Source organism: Chelonoidis abingdonii, chromosome 9 (assembly GCF_003597395.2).
Source record: "Chelonoidis abingdonii isolate Lonesome George chromosome 9, CheloAbing_2.0, whole genome shotgun sequence".
Lineage (NCBI taxonomy): Eukaryota > Metazoa > Chordata > Testudines > Testudinidae > Chelonoidis > Chelonoidis abingdonii.
Window position 1 is genome coordinate 65,846,822 of NC_133777.1, and position 13,748 is coordinate 65,860,569.

Here is a 13,748-nt window from a genome sequence, read left to right on the forward strand (position 1 = left end):
CACCTGGCATTGACCACTGTCAGTCGACAAGATATTGAGCTGGATGGACCTTTGGTCTGACCCAGTATGACCATTCTTATGTTCATATGTGCATTAGGGACTGAGCCAAAATCTCCTCACTTGTTTCATTCTGACCTGAATTAGACCTCAGTTCATGTACAGGAAAATGTAATTGTAACAACCACCATCAATGGCATGTAGACTCAGGGACAAGTATAGTACCCAAAACTACTTTTAACTGTCAAAGACCTTAATTCTGCCTCATGATCGGCTAGTACTGGAATCTTGCATCCATACTGGCTTTAAACTGTAAGATCTTTGGGACTTGAACTATGCCTTCCTCTGTGTTTGTAAGCCATCAAACTCAGATTGGTTGTTATCACATTGTGTACATATATAAAAAGAGCAGCAGTTTGTTAATTTTTTTAATTGGCCAGATTTCAAGTTGATGGTGTTCCCTCTTAATGCTGCAATTTACGTGATATGTACCGGCAAACATCTCTAAAGCCAAAAGACCCAGTTTGCCCTGTATTTACATTCTTTTTACTTTGTTCCCAGTTTGAAGTTTTCAGCTTTCAGTTTCACTCAGATCCAGAGTCTGACGCTGACTGGGTGTGGCATAAGTGGACAGCCAGAGGTGTGTAGGCCAGAAGTGGTAAGAAAAATGTTTGAGGTTTTCAGTATAAACCAATATTTACCAGTACGGTAAGTCTGCTTTTCTTCAGCAGGTTTTTAGTGGCAAGCATTGGTTTTAAATGAAAACCAGAAGCCTTAATTATATATCAGAAAACTGGAATTATGTTATAGATTTAAAAGACTTATTTTATTTCAGTGAGCAGTGATGCAAATGAAAGACCAAATCCTGCTTGGTTTATTCAACCCCTGTAAAACCAGTGCATCTTGCTTTAGGGACTAGGGCAAGCAACATTTAATCCCAAAAGGATAATAATCTGCTGAAGGAGAGTTTAATTTGTTTCACTCCGAGTTTCATGAATCAGATCAGTGCCAACTATTCTGTTCTGTAATATTCACTATCATTTCTAGTTCTAGTATCAATTTATTTAATTATAGTCTTATTTAGAATAATCTTATCTCACACTTCAGCTACCTCAAAGAAACCTTAGTCATTTTAAAATTTCAGTTTCAACTGATTGTTAAGGTAGGTATTACCCTCTTCCATCATTACACTTTGAGAGGAAGCAAATAACCACTTGTTTTATTAAGTAATTGTTTCACCTTTTTTTTTTTTTTTTTTTTTTTTTTTTTAAAATACAAGGTCTTTCCCCATTTTGGGAAGAAATTCTAATCAATGTATATAACCATAATAAAACAAAATACCTCTCTGCCATTTAGTCCAAAAGGGACCAGATCATAAGAAACAACTGACTTTTACTTTATATTCAAAGGTTAAGTTTACAGACCATGTTTTTCAAGTGTCTGTTATTTAGGAAGTTTCCCATTGGAGGCCCAGTCCTGCAGTCCTTACCTGGGCAAAACTCCAAGTGACAACAGTGAGAGTTTTAGGAGTTCAAGGGTTACAGGATAAGATCCTTACAATATAATATACTAACAGTCTTTAAAGCTCTTGGGACTCTTCCGGATGAAAGATCCATCTATATACACATAAGGTGTTTATTATTTTAAACATGCTATAGGGTAAACCATAATGGATTCCAGAGATACGTCTATTTACCATGTTGCAATATGTATTTGGATGTGGAAACTGACACCGAAACATCAAATTATACTTTCTGAAAAAACAGTTACTACCTTGATAATAGTTTTCTGATCAACTAATAAAAATACGAAACGAATATGTAAACATGCATGTTAGATTAGAGGAACTGATTTTAAAACACAAGGGATTCAGCTTTTGCTAAAATGCCATTTGCTCAATGGCATAATGGTTGAGTCAGAATTCTAAGTTACAGGACAAGCCTGAAGTCTTAAGGCTCAGGCTAACATAGAGGAGTATCTCCTCCAGTTAAAGTCCTCTTCTAGTTTTCAGCCATCTCATCGGCATAACTGATAAAGCAATGATAGTGAGGAAGAAAATAATCAACTTTAAACTTGCAATAAAATACAGCATTAGTATGAAATTAGATACAAATTAGCAGTAAACCCTAAATGTATTCTTCTACATATAAAACCAACATGTGCCCATAGAATCTTAATATTTTTAAAAGCTACATGCTTTTCAGTGTTCTTTTAATCAAACAAACACTAACAAAGTCTACTAAAAATTTTTTATCTGAAAATCTTTGAAGAGGCACCCATATCCATGCACTGACCATCAGTAGCAGAAAACACTGTAAAACCAGATTCAGACTTAGGTGTCCCCCCAAAAAACTATCTGAAGTATCGTAACATGAAAACAAAGTCTACAACTATGATTTAGATTATAATTCTCAGAGCTCCAAAGATATTTGTACTGATGGACAAATGAGAAAAATAATGTGAATGTGTCTTCTCCTAGTCAAGTGAATTTTCTAATAACGTTTTAAGTCTATTTAACAACCACTGATTCTCTGTCTAAGGTATCTGCAATTCCTACATACTCGGTGCCTATTTTCCATATGGATTTCACAGAATTAACCCCAATCCTGCCTGTTAAAATGACAGCTCTTTTTGTACATTAGACTGCCACACCAAAGAAAGTTCTTGTGATTTCCAAATTGGGAATGTCCAACAGGACTTCCTATAACAATGATAAGGATGTTTATATGGCTAACAGAAGAAAAGATTTCCGAAGCTTCAACAATTTGGTCACTTTCTACTGTCAGCCTTCAGTATGAGGTGCAAAAAAGGAACTAATAATGACTGACTGAACTAATGATTTGTTTTGTGTTTTACTGGATCAGACCCTTTGGCAAAATGCTATAAGCTTGTTAAGCATCTGCTTTCCAGGGCACTAAATCAGAATTGCAATATTCCAAATAATTAACCAAGCCATGGTCAAATGGAATGTCTAAAACTAACATTGTTGTTAACTCTAAACTCTCGTGTTGTCTAAAATACATTAAACTCACTCACAAATATTTCTTACGCAATTGCTACAACATATTTTGTAAATAAAAGATGTCTAACTCATGAAGCAAATCACAGAACTAGACAGTTGTGCTATTTCTTCAGTTTTCAGCAGTAATCAACACTTGCAATATGATCTTTGAAAAAGCTGTTGATTTCAACAGTTTGTTCTTGCTTTTTTTATTACTTTATAAACAACCCACAAAAATACAGTGATGGTTATTTTCAACAAAGCAATTGAGTCTTCCAGCACACACATGCAACTCCCACTGAAGACAACACATGCACTGGAAGGCAGAATTTGGTCCCATGATTAAGTAATCGTGTTTTTCAACTTGATACTTTAACTCAGAACCCAAATTATGCCAAGAGGGAAAAATGGTTAAAAGTCATAGTACGAATAGTAAATATCTGTCTGAAAAGTAATTCTCTAACCCTTTGAGAGCTTTTATTATTTACAATTATCTTTGCTTGCAGTCCTTGCCTTCAACAGCAGTTTTGCCCAAGTAAGAAGTGCCAGAATGTGCACTGCCCAGCTCTCTCTCTGGTGACAAGACACCTGGAAGTAAAGGGCCTTACCATGCAAACCCAAGCTGTTGAGACTATTTGGATGAGTAAACACTGATCACTTGAGTATGTATTTTTCAAGATGACGCCCAGAAAGGATAAAGTAACCTGAGACACCTCCTCGCTCAAGGAACTATAAAATTACCACATTGCACACTTACATATAGATATACGTCATGATCATTATATGCATAATTTGGCAAAAGAATGAATTCCATGTATCTAACCCCCTAAGAATAAAACCATAATGTTTCCTTATTAGGCAAATAGTGAAATAAGGAAAAATATAAGAGCCAATCTTGCATTTCTCACTCACGCAAAACACCCATTAATATCAAGAGAAATATTTTCCAGATTAAAGACTGCAGAATTCAGCTCATTTGTGGTGCCTGCTAATATCAGTATAGCTAGGCTTGTATCAGAACATCCATATAAACTTTACTTTCAACCATTGAGAATTTTGCCCTGGTGATAGGGCAGGAATCCACATTACACACCGTACAGTGATGAGGTATTATTTTGAGGTTTCCCATTTAACAAAACAATTATGTTTTGAAATATGTTGTTTCAGCATCTTTAAAGACATTTTGTTTTACAGGCTGAAATCTTTAATACTGGAAATAAACTACTAAGCCTGCACCATGACATTTCACCATGACTTTATTACACTTAAGAGTACTTAGGGCACATGCCAAGGTAGCTACTAATACCAGATATTAATAGCTCCAGAAGAGTGGCATAGTGAGGATGGTACATATTTTATACATCAGACAATAATGGTACCAAATGAGCAATGATACATATTACAAAATGGTCTAAATAGGCATGACAGACCATAATTGATCTGAAAGGGTTGGAGTTATGGGCATTCTGTTTTAGGCAAACAATAGGAGTCCTGTGTGAGCAAGGAATGAAGGACTGGCCCTAATTATTTTTTAAAAAGGGGGTGATGGAGTGGAATGGGATTGGTTTTTTTCTATTTTCATTTCTAGAAGTTAAATTAACAAGCACCAAAACATTAACATATAATAATCTTTCATTTGAGTTAAAATTAACAGTTAACAAAAAAGCAAAGACTGGACTGTACAATCCTGGTTCATCCAAATCTCCCACTAAAGTTTCTGGAAGTTTTGGGTGCACAGGGAATGCAAGATCAGGCCAAAAACTTATCCTTACCAGTCCTGTTGTGCTCAGTGTGTAATGCACATGGTATAGCTATGACCAGCTCAGGACGGAGCAGCAAAAATCTCAGACTTAGCTTGGACTTTCCTTGCTTTTGTCAGCATGATCACACCCTTTTACTGTATTTAATAGGGGAGGGCAGGACGCTGCAGATCAATAGTTACCACTACTCCACACTCAGAGCTTGATTTGGGGGAAGTATAACCCTCACTAAACATAAGAGAACAGAGGCAGCCAGATCTTGCCTCCTTACAACTTCAGGGGCTCCAAGGAAAGTACCATCTCACCAGGCTGGGTAGTAACAGTGGCTTTTCTTCTACTGTAACAATCCAATTTGTCCCAAACTCTCTGACCTCCCTTTCGCTGACGCCCATTGGGAGAACTGGACGGTGCAAAAACACTAACATGTCCCAAGGATGGTGCCACTTCACAGCAATTGCCCTTGTAGCCTTACGGTGCGCCAGGTTCTGTTATTTCCAAAGACCCCGTGTCCCCTCCCCTCCAATTACCCTTTGAGCGCATCGTGCCCTCCTCCGCCTCCGCCTTGTCCTCTCCTCTTGGCTCTGCTGGCTCTGGTTTCCTTCGCGTTATCAGCCTCCAAATTCCCTTCGGCACCTTCGCTCGTATAGGAAGATAAAATCACTGTAAATCCCAGGGCGAACTTCAGCAGCCTCCCCAGCCACATCGCGCCACCTCCCTTCTCCGGCTCGCCTGGGCTCGGAGCGCTGCAAGTGGCTTCTCCTTCCTCCCCAGCCGCCTAAATCCGCAGGTCCCAGCCGACCGACTCCCGATCAGCTGCAAGAGGGGAGGGGAGGAGAAGGGTTTTCAGTGACACGGAGCGAGACTTCTGCCATTCCCCGCACCACCCCCATCCCCAGCTGCCAGAGCGAGCCACCGCAGCGCGCAATGCGCAGCTCCTCCGCTCGCCCGTGCCCGGAGCCCGGCCACTGCGCAGCCTGTCTCTGCCCCAGGCGCCCAGGCTGCAGCCTGGCATAGCACCCACCCCAACTCCCGGCTGGCTTCTCCGCCTGCGGCTGCCGGGGCTCCCCATCGCTCCCGTTCCCGTACCTTCCCTCCGACAGCATCAGCAAGGGCTGCACAGCCCGCCCAGCGCACCGAGCGGCGGCTGCAGCTGCTGAGGCTGCTCTGGGGCTGGGACTGTCTCCAAAGCATGAAACTGGCCAGGCTTTGCAAAGCAGCACCAAAACAACCGGGAGGCTAAGGCGGCAGGAGAGAGGTGTCAGGCTGGCGGCAGCCCGGGCGAGCCATGCATGGGGCGGGCGCTGACACCCGTGCCCAGCCGCAACATAACCCGGAAAAAAAAAAAAACCCTGCTGCCTTCACCCACTGGAGCCGCCGCTGCTGCGGAGGCTGCTGCTGCCGCCGCTGTTCCCGCTGCTGTTCCAGCCGCGGCCGCTGCACCCACCGCTGCTCCGGCGGCCCCCTCCTTCCCTTCTCCCTCTCCCCTCCTCTTCAAGTACCGTCCGCGCAGCTGCGTCTCGCGAGAGGCAGGTCAGCCGCCGGCCTCCCCTCCCCGTTCCCCACCCCGGCTCCTGAGACCGGCCGCGTAGCTGGGGCGGCCCCGGGCGTCGCGCCCCCGGCTGCTTGGGTTCCTGGCGCGCGCTTTGGGGCCAGGCTCGGGAGCCTGGACGGCAGCTCAACCTCTCCCGGGAGGGCGGGCGGCACCTGCGCCAAGAACGCCCGCGGGCAGCCAGGGAGCCGCGGGGAAGGTGGGGATGCCCTGGGGGCCGAGGCCAACCGCAGCTCCTGGCCCCACCTTTCCTCCACGCTGGAAGGAGAGGACCAAAAGCCAGCAGGAGCCAGCTGCTCTTCCCCCTGCATTGAGGGCGAAGAGGGATACCCGGCCTGCAGCGTTAGGTGCCTTAGGTAATCCCACGCCCTGCAGAAAGCATCAGGTTCTTGCAGTACCTAACCGGGCCGGAGTACAACTGCACGAGGAGGAGAGGACTTGCTTGTTTAGCCAAGCCCCAGCCTGATGTTAATGTAACAACAGGTCACGGGGCCTGGTCCCAGGAGGGTACTAGAGCTCAGAAGTGCCCAAATCACTTTCTTGCTGGGTTGTATCAGCAAAGCCATTTATAAAACCTTCGGGGGTGGAGGGGGGAAGACAGTGGTGCTGCTCCACCCCAGAGCTTGAAGTTGTAATAACAAACCTCAAATACATGCAGCAGCACCCCCACCATAAAAAATTATTCCAGGACCCCTGACTAGGAGAAAACAAAACTGAAAGAGGGGGATTCCTCAGCCTCTGTGTGAAATCATGTGTCCTGGAGGTGCAGTAGTTTAAGTCTGATTTACTGGCTTAAAAGCATAATGGTATTTATGTTTCCCTTATAAGGGAAACAGCAGAGATATTGACTTTACCTTGGAAGTTGGCGAATAATGAATTCACTATTGACTAGAAGACAGAGAAGTCCAACTGCACAAGTACAAGGCAAAGCAGGAGATCAAAACTGCAGCAGATAGTAAGATTTAAAAAATTAATAAATACAACAGTGAAGCCAAGAACTAGAAGCTTTTCCTTTGTGGAAAGTCAATATCACATTCTTCCAGACTTGATAGTGGCAGAATCTTGGCCTTGATAGAAATATTCTTTTCGGCCCACCCGCAACAAATTAAGTCTCGTCTGATTTTTAAGCAATCTTTCTTTGTAAAATGGAGAAGTCTGGTGCCTGTGTGATTAATTTTTAGTGCTTGGCATTTCTGGTTGCCTGCTTTACACTATGTACTTCAGCCCTGGATGTGAGGTTTGGTGCAGAACTAGAATTGCTTCTCTTGGGAGCTTACACACTAAAAGATAGGTACAAAGAAGATAGAATGCAGTTGAAAACACAGAGACAAGGAGATCAGATTATTATAAAATGTAAATAATCTTATGCTATGATAATGCAAGGTACAGAGAACCATACAACTAACCCATAAATCAAACTGCCTATGGAAAATCACTAAAATGAGAGAGAAGATCTGCACACATTCTGCTGCATTCTAAGAGGAGTAAGAATTCTTTAGGAGCTCACTTTTCAAGTAGCTGCTTATGTTTATAATATTATGCACAGCTCCCACTGATGTTCTAAAAATGGAATTATACCCTTTTGATCGGAAGGGTGGATGCTAACAACTTGCAGCCGATAGGGCCAATCTAGAGCCAGCAGCAGGGAACAGAAAGACTTCCATCGACTTCAGTGAACTTTAGATCAGAGCCTAAAAGAGTAACAGAAGTCAGTCTCCCCTTTAATTTTAATAGCTCTGGCTACAAAGCACTTTTGTAGCCATGTCTGTGGTTGGTAAGGTCTACAGTTTTCATTCATGCTCTTGGAGTTACTTTTATTACTTCAATATTTGTAAATCACCTTGCAAAACAAAATCTAATCTCACTCCCGCTCTCTAACCCACTGGAGCCTCTATTTATGCTTTTTGGGGTTCATTTCATCGTCCATAATCAAACAGGTCAGTACTGTAATTAAATTATCCTAAATATCAAAACTCTGAACTTACAAAACGCAACTGAAAGCACACAAGCATCTTAGGGCTTGTCTACACTTACTAGGGAATTGGCAAGCAGCAGTCGATGCATCGGCAGTTGATTTAATGGATCTAGTGAAGATCTGCTAAATAGACGACAGATTGTTCTCCCCTCGACTCCTGTACTCCACCAAATCAAGAAGAGTCGACGGGAGAGCGTCTCCTGTCAACATCATGTAGTGTGGACCCCACAGTAAGTAGATCTAAGCTATGTCGATTTGAGTTACGCTATTCACATAACTCAAATTGCATAGCTTAGATTAAATTTCCCCTGTAGTGTAGACAAGGCCCGAGTGTGAAGACAATAAATATGAACATATTCATCTTGCTAACAAGTATTTTGACAGACATGTTAGATTTTGAAACCTGAAAACATTCCAGGTTGTCAGTTTCAACCAGCTATTCCATTGTGAATGGTCCTACGTTACAAAACTGGTCTTCCAAAGGCTTTGCTTTCAGTTGTGCTTTGTAATTACAGAAGTTTTGATATATAGGATAGCTTAATTACAGTACTGACCTGTTCGATTTTGGACAATGTACAACCTTACAGCAAGTAGCTAACCATACTCACGTATGCCACCCTGCCCAAAGTATGCATTAGGTAAACGCATGCTACATCTGGTGCCATGAGTGCATTATTAGAATCAATGCAAAAAAACTTTGTATGGTTACATACTGCATATCTTACATACTGTGCTTACAACTCTAATGTAGTAAAAAACAGGATGGACATCACTCGAAATGACTGTAAGGAGCAGTTCTTTATATTTTATTCAACACACTTTATCCTTTTAAGTATGTGGAACCATTTTATTTTAAGCCATCCACATAAATGCAGTATTTTTTGCTTACTCAATAGAAACAGCATTCCAATCATTTTATTTTGGTAGAATTTTATTAAGGGGATCAATTAACTTTATATTTGTACCCCTACTCATTTCATTTGCACCATTCGAGCATAACTAATCAGTTAACACTAACTGGACCGACAAGGACGCAGAGGAGACCGTTTCCAAAAGGTAAACATTTTTCATAGATTCATAGAACCATAGATTCCAAGGCCAGAAGGGACAATTGTGATCATCTAGTCTGGCCTCCTTACCATTCCCCAAAAATAATTCCTGGAGCATATCTTTTGGACAAACATCCAATCTATAACATTTGTTAGTGATGGAAAATCTACCACAATGCTTGTAATGGTTACTTTCACCATTAAAAATTTAGGCATTATTTCCAGACTGAATTTATCTAGCTTCAACTTCTTGCCATTGGATTATGTTACAATTTTCTCTGCTAGAAAGAAGAGTCCATTATTAAATATTTGTTCCCCTTGTAAATACTTCTAGTCAGTAAACAAAACACGCCTTAACCTTCTCTTGGATAAGCTAACAGAGCTCAATCATTTTTGTGGCTCTTCCCTGAATCCCCTCCAATTTATCAACACCCTTTTCAATTGTCGGCACTGGAACTAGGAACAGTATTCCAGTGGCAGTCGCACCAGTGCCAAAAATAGAGGTAAAATAACCTCTCTGCTCGTACTTGAGATTCCTGTGTTCATGCGCCCCAGGATCGTATTAGTTCTTTTGGCTAGCATCACACTGGGAGCTCATGTTCAGAAGATTATCCACCACAACCCTCAAATCTTTTTCAGAGTCACTGCCTGCTTCCCCAGATGGAGTCCCCCATCCTGTAAATATGGCCTACATTATTTGTTCCTAAATGTTTATATTTACATTTAGCCATATTAAAACATGCATTGTTTGCTTGCACCCAGTTTACCAAGTGATGCAATTGCTCCAAATCAGTCACTTGGTCCTTGTCATTATTTACCACCAACTCCCCCCCAAATTTGTGTCATCTGCAGACTTTATCAGTGGTGATTTTATGTTTTCTTCCCGGTCATTTTGATATTTAGTAAATCCCTTACACCTTGCAATTCAGATCTCTTAACCTGGACTCCCAAGAGGGTACCAACCAAAAAAAGAAGGATGTACTGTCAAGGTAGGCTGGATTTACAGGAAGGGTGTGAAGTCCCAATAGACAGGTAAAATACAGATATACATTGAAAAATGATGACTGGCTGGCTGAGCAATGGGATACAGAGCACTGCACTTTATTGTAGATCATCAGTCTGATTCTGGCCCAGGTTGGTAGTGACCCAAAACTTATCACTACCATTCAGTGACCTGTGTGAAAAAAATTGTTTATTTACAATAAAGGATCAAGTCACTAATTTTTACCTTGTTGGCACTTTCAGAAGAGAGTTCCTCCAAGGAATGAATAGCATGGAGGCTGAAAAACATTTACACTTCTAGAAACGCTAGTTTGGTTTTCAGCACACTCATGAGGCAGTGAGGAGAAAGCTGGCATTGATGCCACTCACACTGAACCCATTCTGGGGATAAAAAGGAAAGTAATTTCTTTAAAGCTATTCACTCAGATTCCCTCCCGCACCCAACAGTATCCTGTGAAACAGAAATATACATATGTAACTGCTCAAGTGAAGAGACGGTGTTGTGCAAGGGATTTTGCACTCCTTTTGTAATGACAAACTTATTTTAAAATGGAAAGTTTAGATGAGGGTGGTGGTGCAGATCAAATGTATGTAATGGGGCAGTCATCTTTGCTTCCCTTACTTTGGTCTTGCTCTATGTATACCGAAATCTACACATTTACTAAAGTGACTCTGGAAGCAGAGTGCTTTTAAACTATATTATTGCAAAAACTGCTGCTAGAAAATAAGGTTTATAATGAAAAAGACAAGTCAACACAAAGGTAACAAGTCATGAAAAGTATTACCTTAATGAGGCACTTATAAACATTCATTTGGACTCAGATTTTCTCTTATGATTGCTTTCATGCTCCGGGTTCAACTTCTGAAAAGTTATCCAGCCTGCATAACAGGTTAATTAGAATCTGATGACTGCTATCTGATGAGACATTTATGATGTCTTATTTGGTATCTTGCATGGTTACAGAAATGTAGATTACAGTAAATGAGGTAATGTTACACGATACACAGGCTGCCCATCAATTAATATAGGGAAACATGGAGATCATCAATTTTTGGTGTATAGCACTTTTAAAGACCATCAGCTTATACATACTAAGGGGGAATATGTATCTGATTTGTTTACAGATTTATAATGGTGTCTATCTGGGCATTTTAGACCCTTTTAAAAAAACCAACTAATAACAAGTACCTTCTCCAAATCAAAAGACTTAACAGAACTTCTTTTCTGTGTTACTAAATTGATTGCTCCTTACTAGCAACCAGAGACCTACAAAATGGATAACTCTGGCACAGCCACATGAAGCTTATCAAACCTGGACTCTAGAACACATCTAGAAGGAAGAGGTTCCTAGGCCTTCCAACTATGATGCCCTGCCATCCATTCAAGAGTATTTCACTCCAAGGACAGACAGCAGGAATTATCCAGCATCTCTCTGCTACCGGGACAGGCCACAGGAGAAGACCTGATCTCTTGAATAACAGATCCAGACCTTTGAAGACTTTTTAGACCATAACCAACACCTTGAACTGCACCCAGAAATAAACCAGTAATCACAGCAGCTTTGGTAACACCAGTATTGCATGCACATTACAACTTACCTCCCTGAAGAAAATGTTCCAGATGATTTTCAGGAGTACCCCCAAGTAGAGTGCATTGCAGGTAACAGTGGTGTGGGTTATGGTGGCAGGATCCACAGTAAGAAGGAACAGTGGCAGCTGATTGGGTCAATCTAGGTTTGGGGTGGGGGAGACGTGTGCTGCCTCTGGCATCTGAGAAAACAGTAAGAGTGATAGATCCGATATAAACCTAAAAGTGGAAATTATTTTTGCAAAGGTCAGGACTGCATCTTTAATAAAAGACATGCTCACAGCCACCACCCACTGCTTTGGAGGCATCTCTTTGCTCAGCAGCATAACTTCCTTAGTGTCTGCTTGTTCTCCACTACTACTTAGATTGTAAACTCTCTGAAGCAGGGACCATCTCTTTGCTGTATGTACAGTGCCTAACACAATACTGCTGGGGCCTCTAGCCTCTACCATAGCACAAATTGACAGTGATACATAAATGGTTCAGTTCATTTTATAAAGTGGCTGAGTTATTAATAATAAAATCATTCCTCCCTACCAGTTGTACCAAGCTACCTCTCCAAGTAAACACAATTGTAATTCCATTTTAGTTCTGTTAGGAGTCTGTGTGTCTGGAACTGACTTGCTGATTTATTTTTTTCCCCCATTTACACTGGCTAAGTCTGACAGATTTTTTTTGCTCAGACTGCTATGTAGTAACTTAAAAAACCCTAGTCTATAATTGTGTTCTATTGTAACAGGAATTTGTGTTTAGGATTTTCACTGGTAATTATTCTGTTTTTCTGCATATTAAACTCTCTTGTACATCTAGGATGGTCTCATCATTTGCCTAAAAGACAATTAAATTGCTCAGCAATGCTCACTGTATATAGCTTACCTCCAGACAAATACCCCAGTTTACCCTGCTGCACACGTCTCATGAAGACACAGAACAGACTTTTGGTTTGGAATATTGGTGGTTCAGAAGTGCTTAGTCTCTTTGCACTGTCTTTCCCTCCAATTGAACTTTTACTGCTCAGACAGTTGATTTTGTTCCAGCATAAAAAAAAAAAAACTCTCCCCCTTCTTGTAGAGCCAAATATTGATTTAAAAAATGTTCACACTTTAAACTGAAATTTTTTTTTTTGTGATAAAGAAACAATCTAATGGGACAGAATTAAGAACTAGTCTCTAGCTAGCTAGCTGTATTTTTTTTTTTTTAAATGCAACTACCTGAACTTCCGCAGTAAGTGAATATTTAGATCTGCAAATTTTGTTAATCTGTTTCAACCGACATGAACAGAAATAATATGTTCATGCTTTTGAAAAGGTCTGGATATCTTAGTTCAATTGGCTACATATTTCTTAGTTAGTAAAGGAAACCTTGATTATGCCAATGAAAACAAATAGTGTGGGAAAGATTTTTTTTTAAATGTAAGTATTCTAGAAGCACAGATAGTAATAATACAGGTTTTGCCTGAATGTAAAGTTAGATCAAGTGGCTGGTTTAAATCTACAAAAGCCAGAGCGAATTTTGAAACTCACCAATAAACCACCCTTTTTCCTGACAGTGTATGATCAGATCATCTGTAATAACTAGACACAAGAAGATATGTTATGGATGAGTTTCAGGGACAACTCCTCAGAGACGTAGCTCTGAGGCCACAGATTTCTATTTAATCTTTGCTTATGGTTTTCTTCTGTGTTTTCATTTTGGTTTGAAGTTTTCATCTCTCAGCTGAGTTGGTAAAGATGAAGGAGGATGAAATGACACGATGTCAGACCTGTTAAGGGGTGTGCTATGCACCCCACTGGAATACAGCGAAAATTAAAGAAGATTATCCTCTAG

At 41.0% G+C, this 13,748-nt stretch overlaps 1 protein-coding gene and 1 long non-coding RNA gene across 2 annotated transcripts in view; one reads left to right on the top strand and one right to left on the bottom strand.

The window, feature by feature from the left end:
• The window catches only part of FBN1 (fibrillin 1), a 221,881-nt gene extending 215,834 nt beyond the window's left edge, over window positions 1–6,047 (bottom strand). Inside the window, exons 1-2 of the mRNA XM_032762923.2 lie at window positions 5,845–6,047; window positions 5,286–5,571 (exon numbers count right to left, since the gene is read on the bottom strand). Of these exons, the coding sequence (XP_032618814.1) occupies window positions 5,286–5,461 (176 nt within the window). The 5' untranslated portion in view covers window positions 5,462–5,571; window positions 5,845–6,047. The remainder of the gene's footprint in view (window positions 1–5,285; window positions 5,572–5,844) is intronic.
• Window positions 6,048–6,484: 437 nt separating this feature from the next.
• LOC142047274 (uncharacterized) lies at window positions 6,485–12,669 on the top strand. The gene is made up of 3 exons (XR_012656464.1): window positions 6,485–6,663; window positions 10,261–10,363; window positions 11,459–12,669. It is a non-coding gene; the product is annotated as an uncharacterized LOC142047274 (long non-coding RNA).
• Window positions 12,670–13,748: the final 1,079 nt, after the last annotated feature.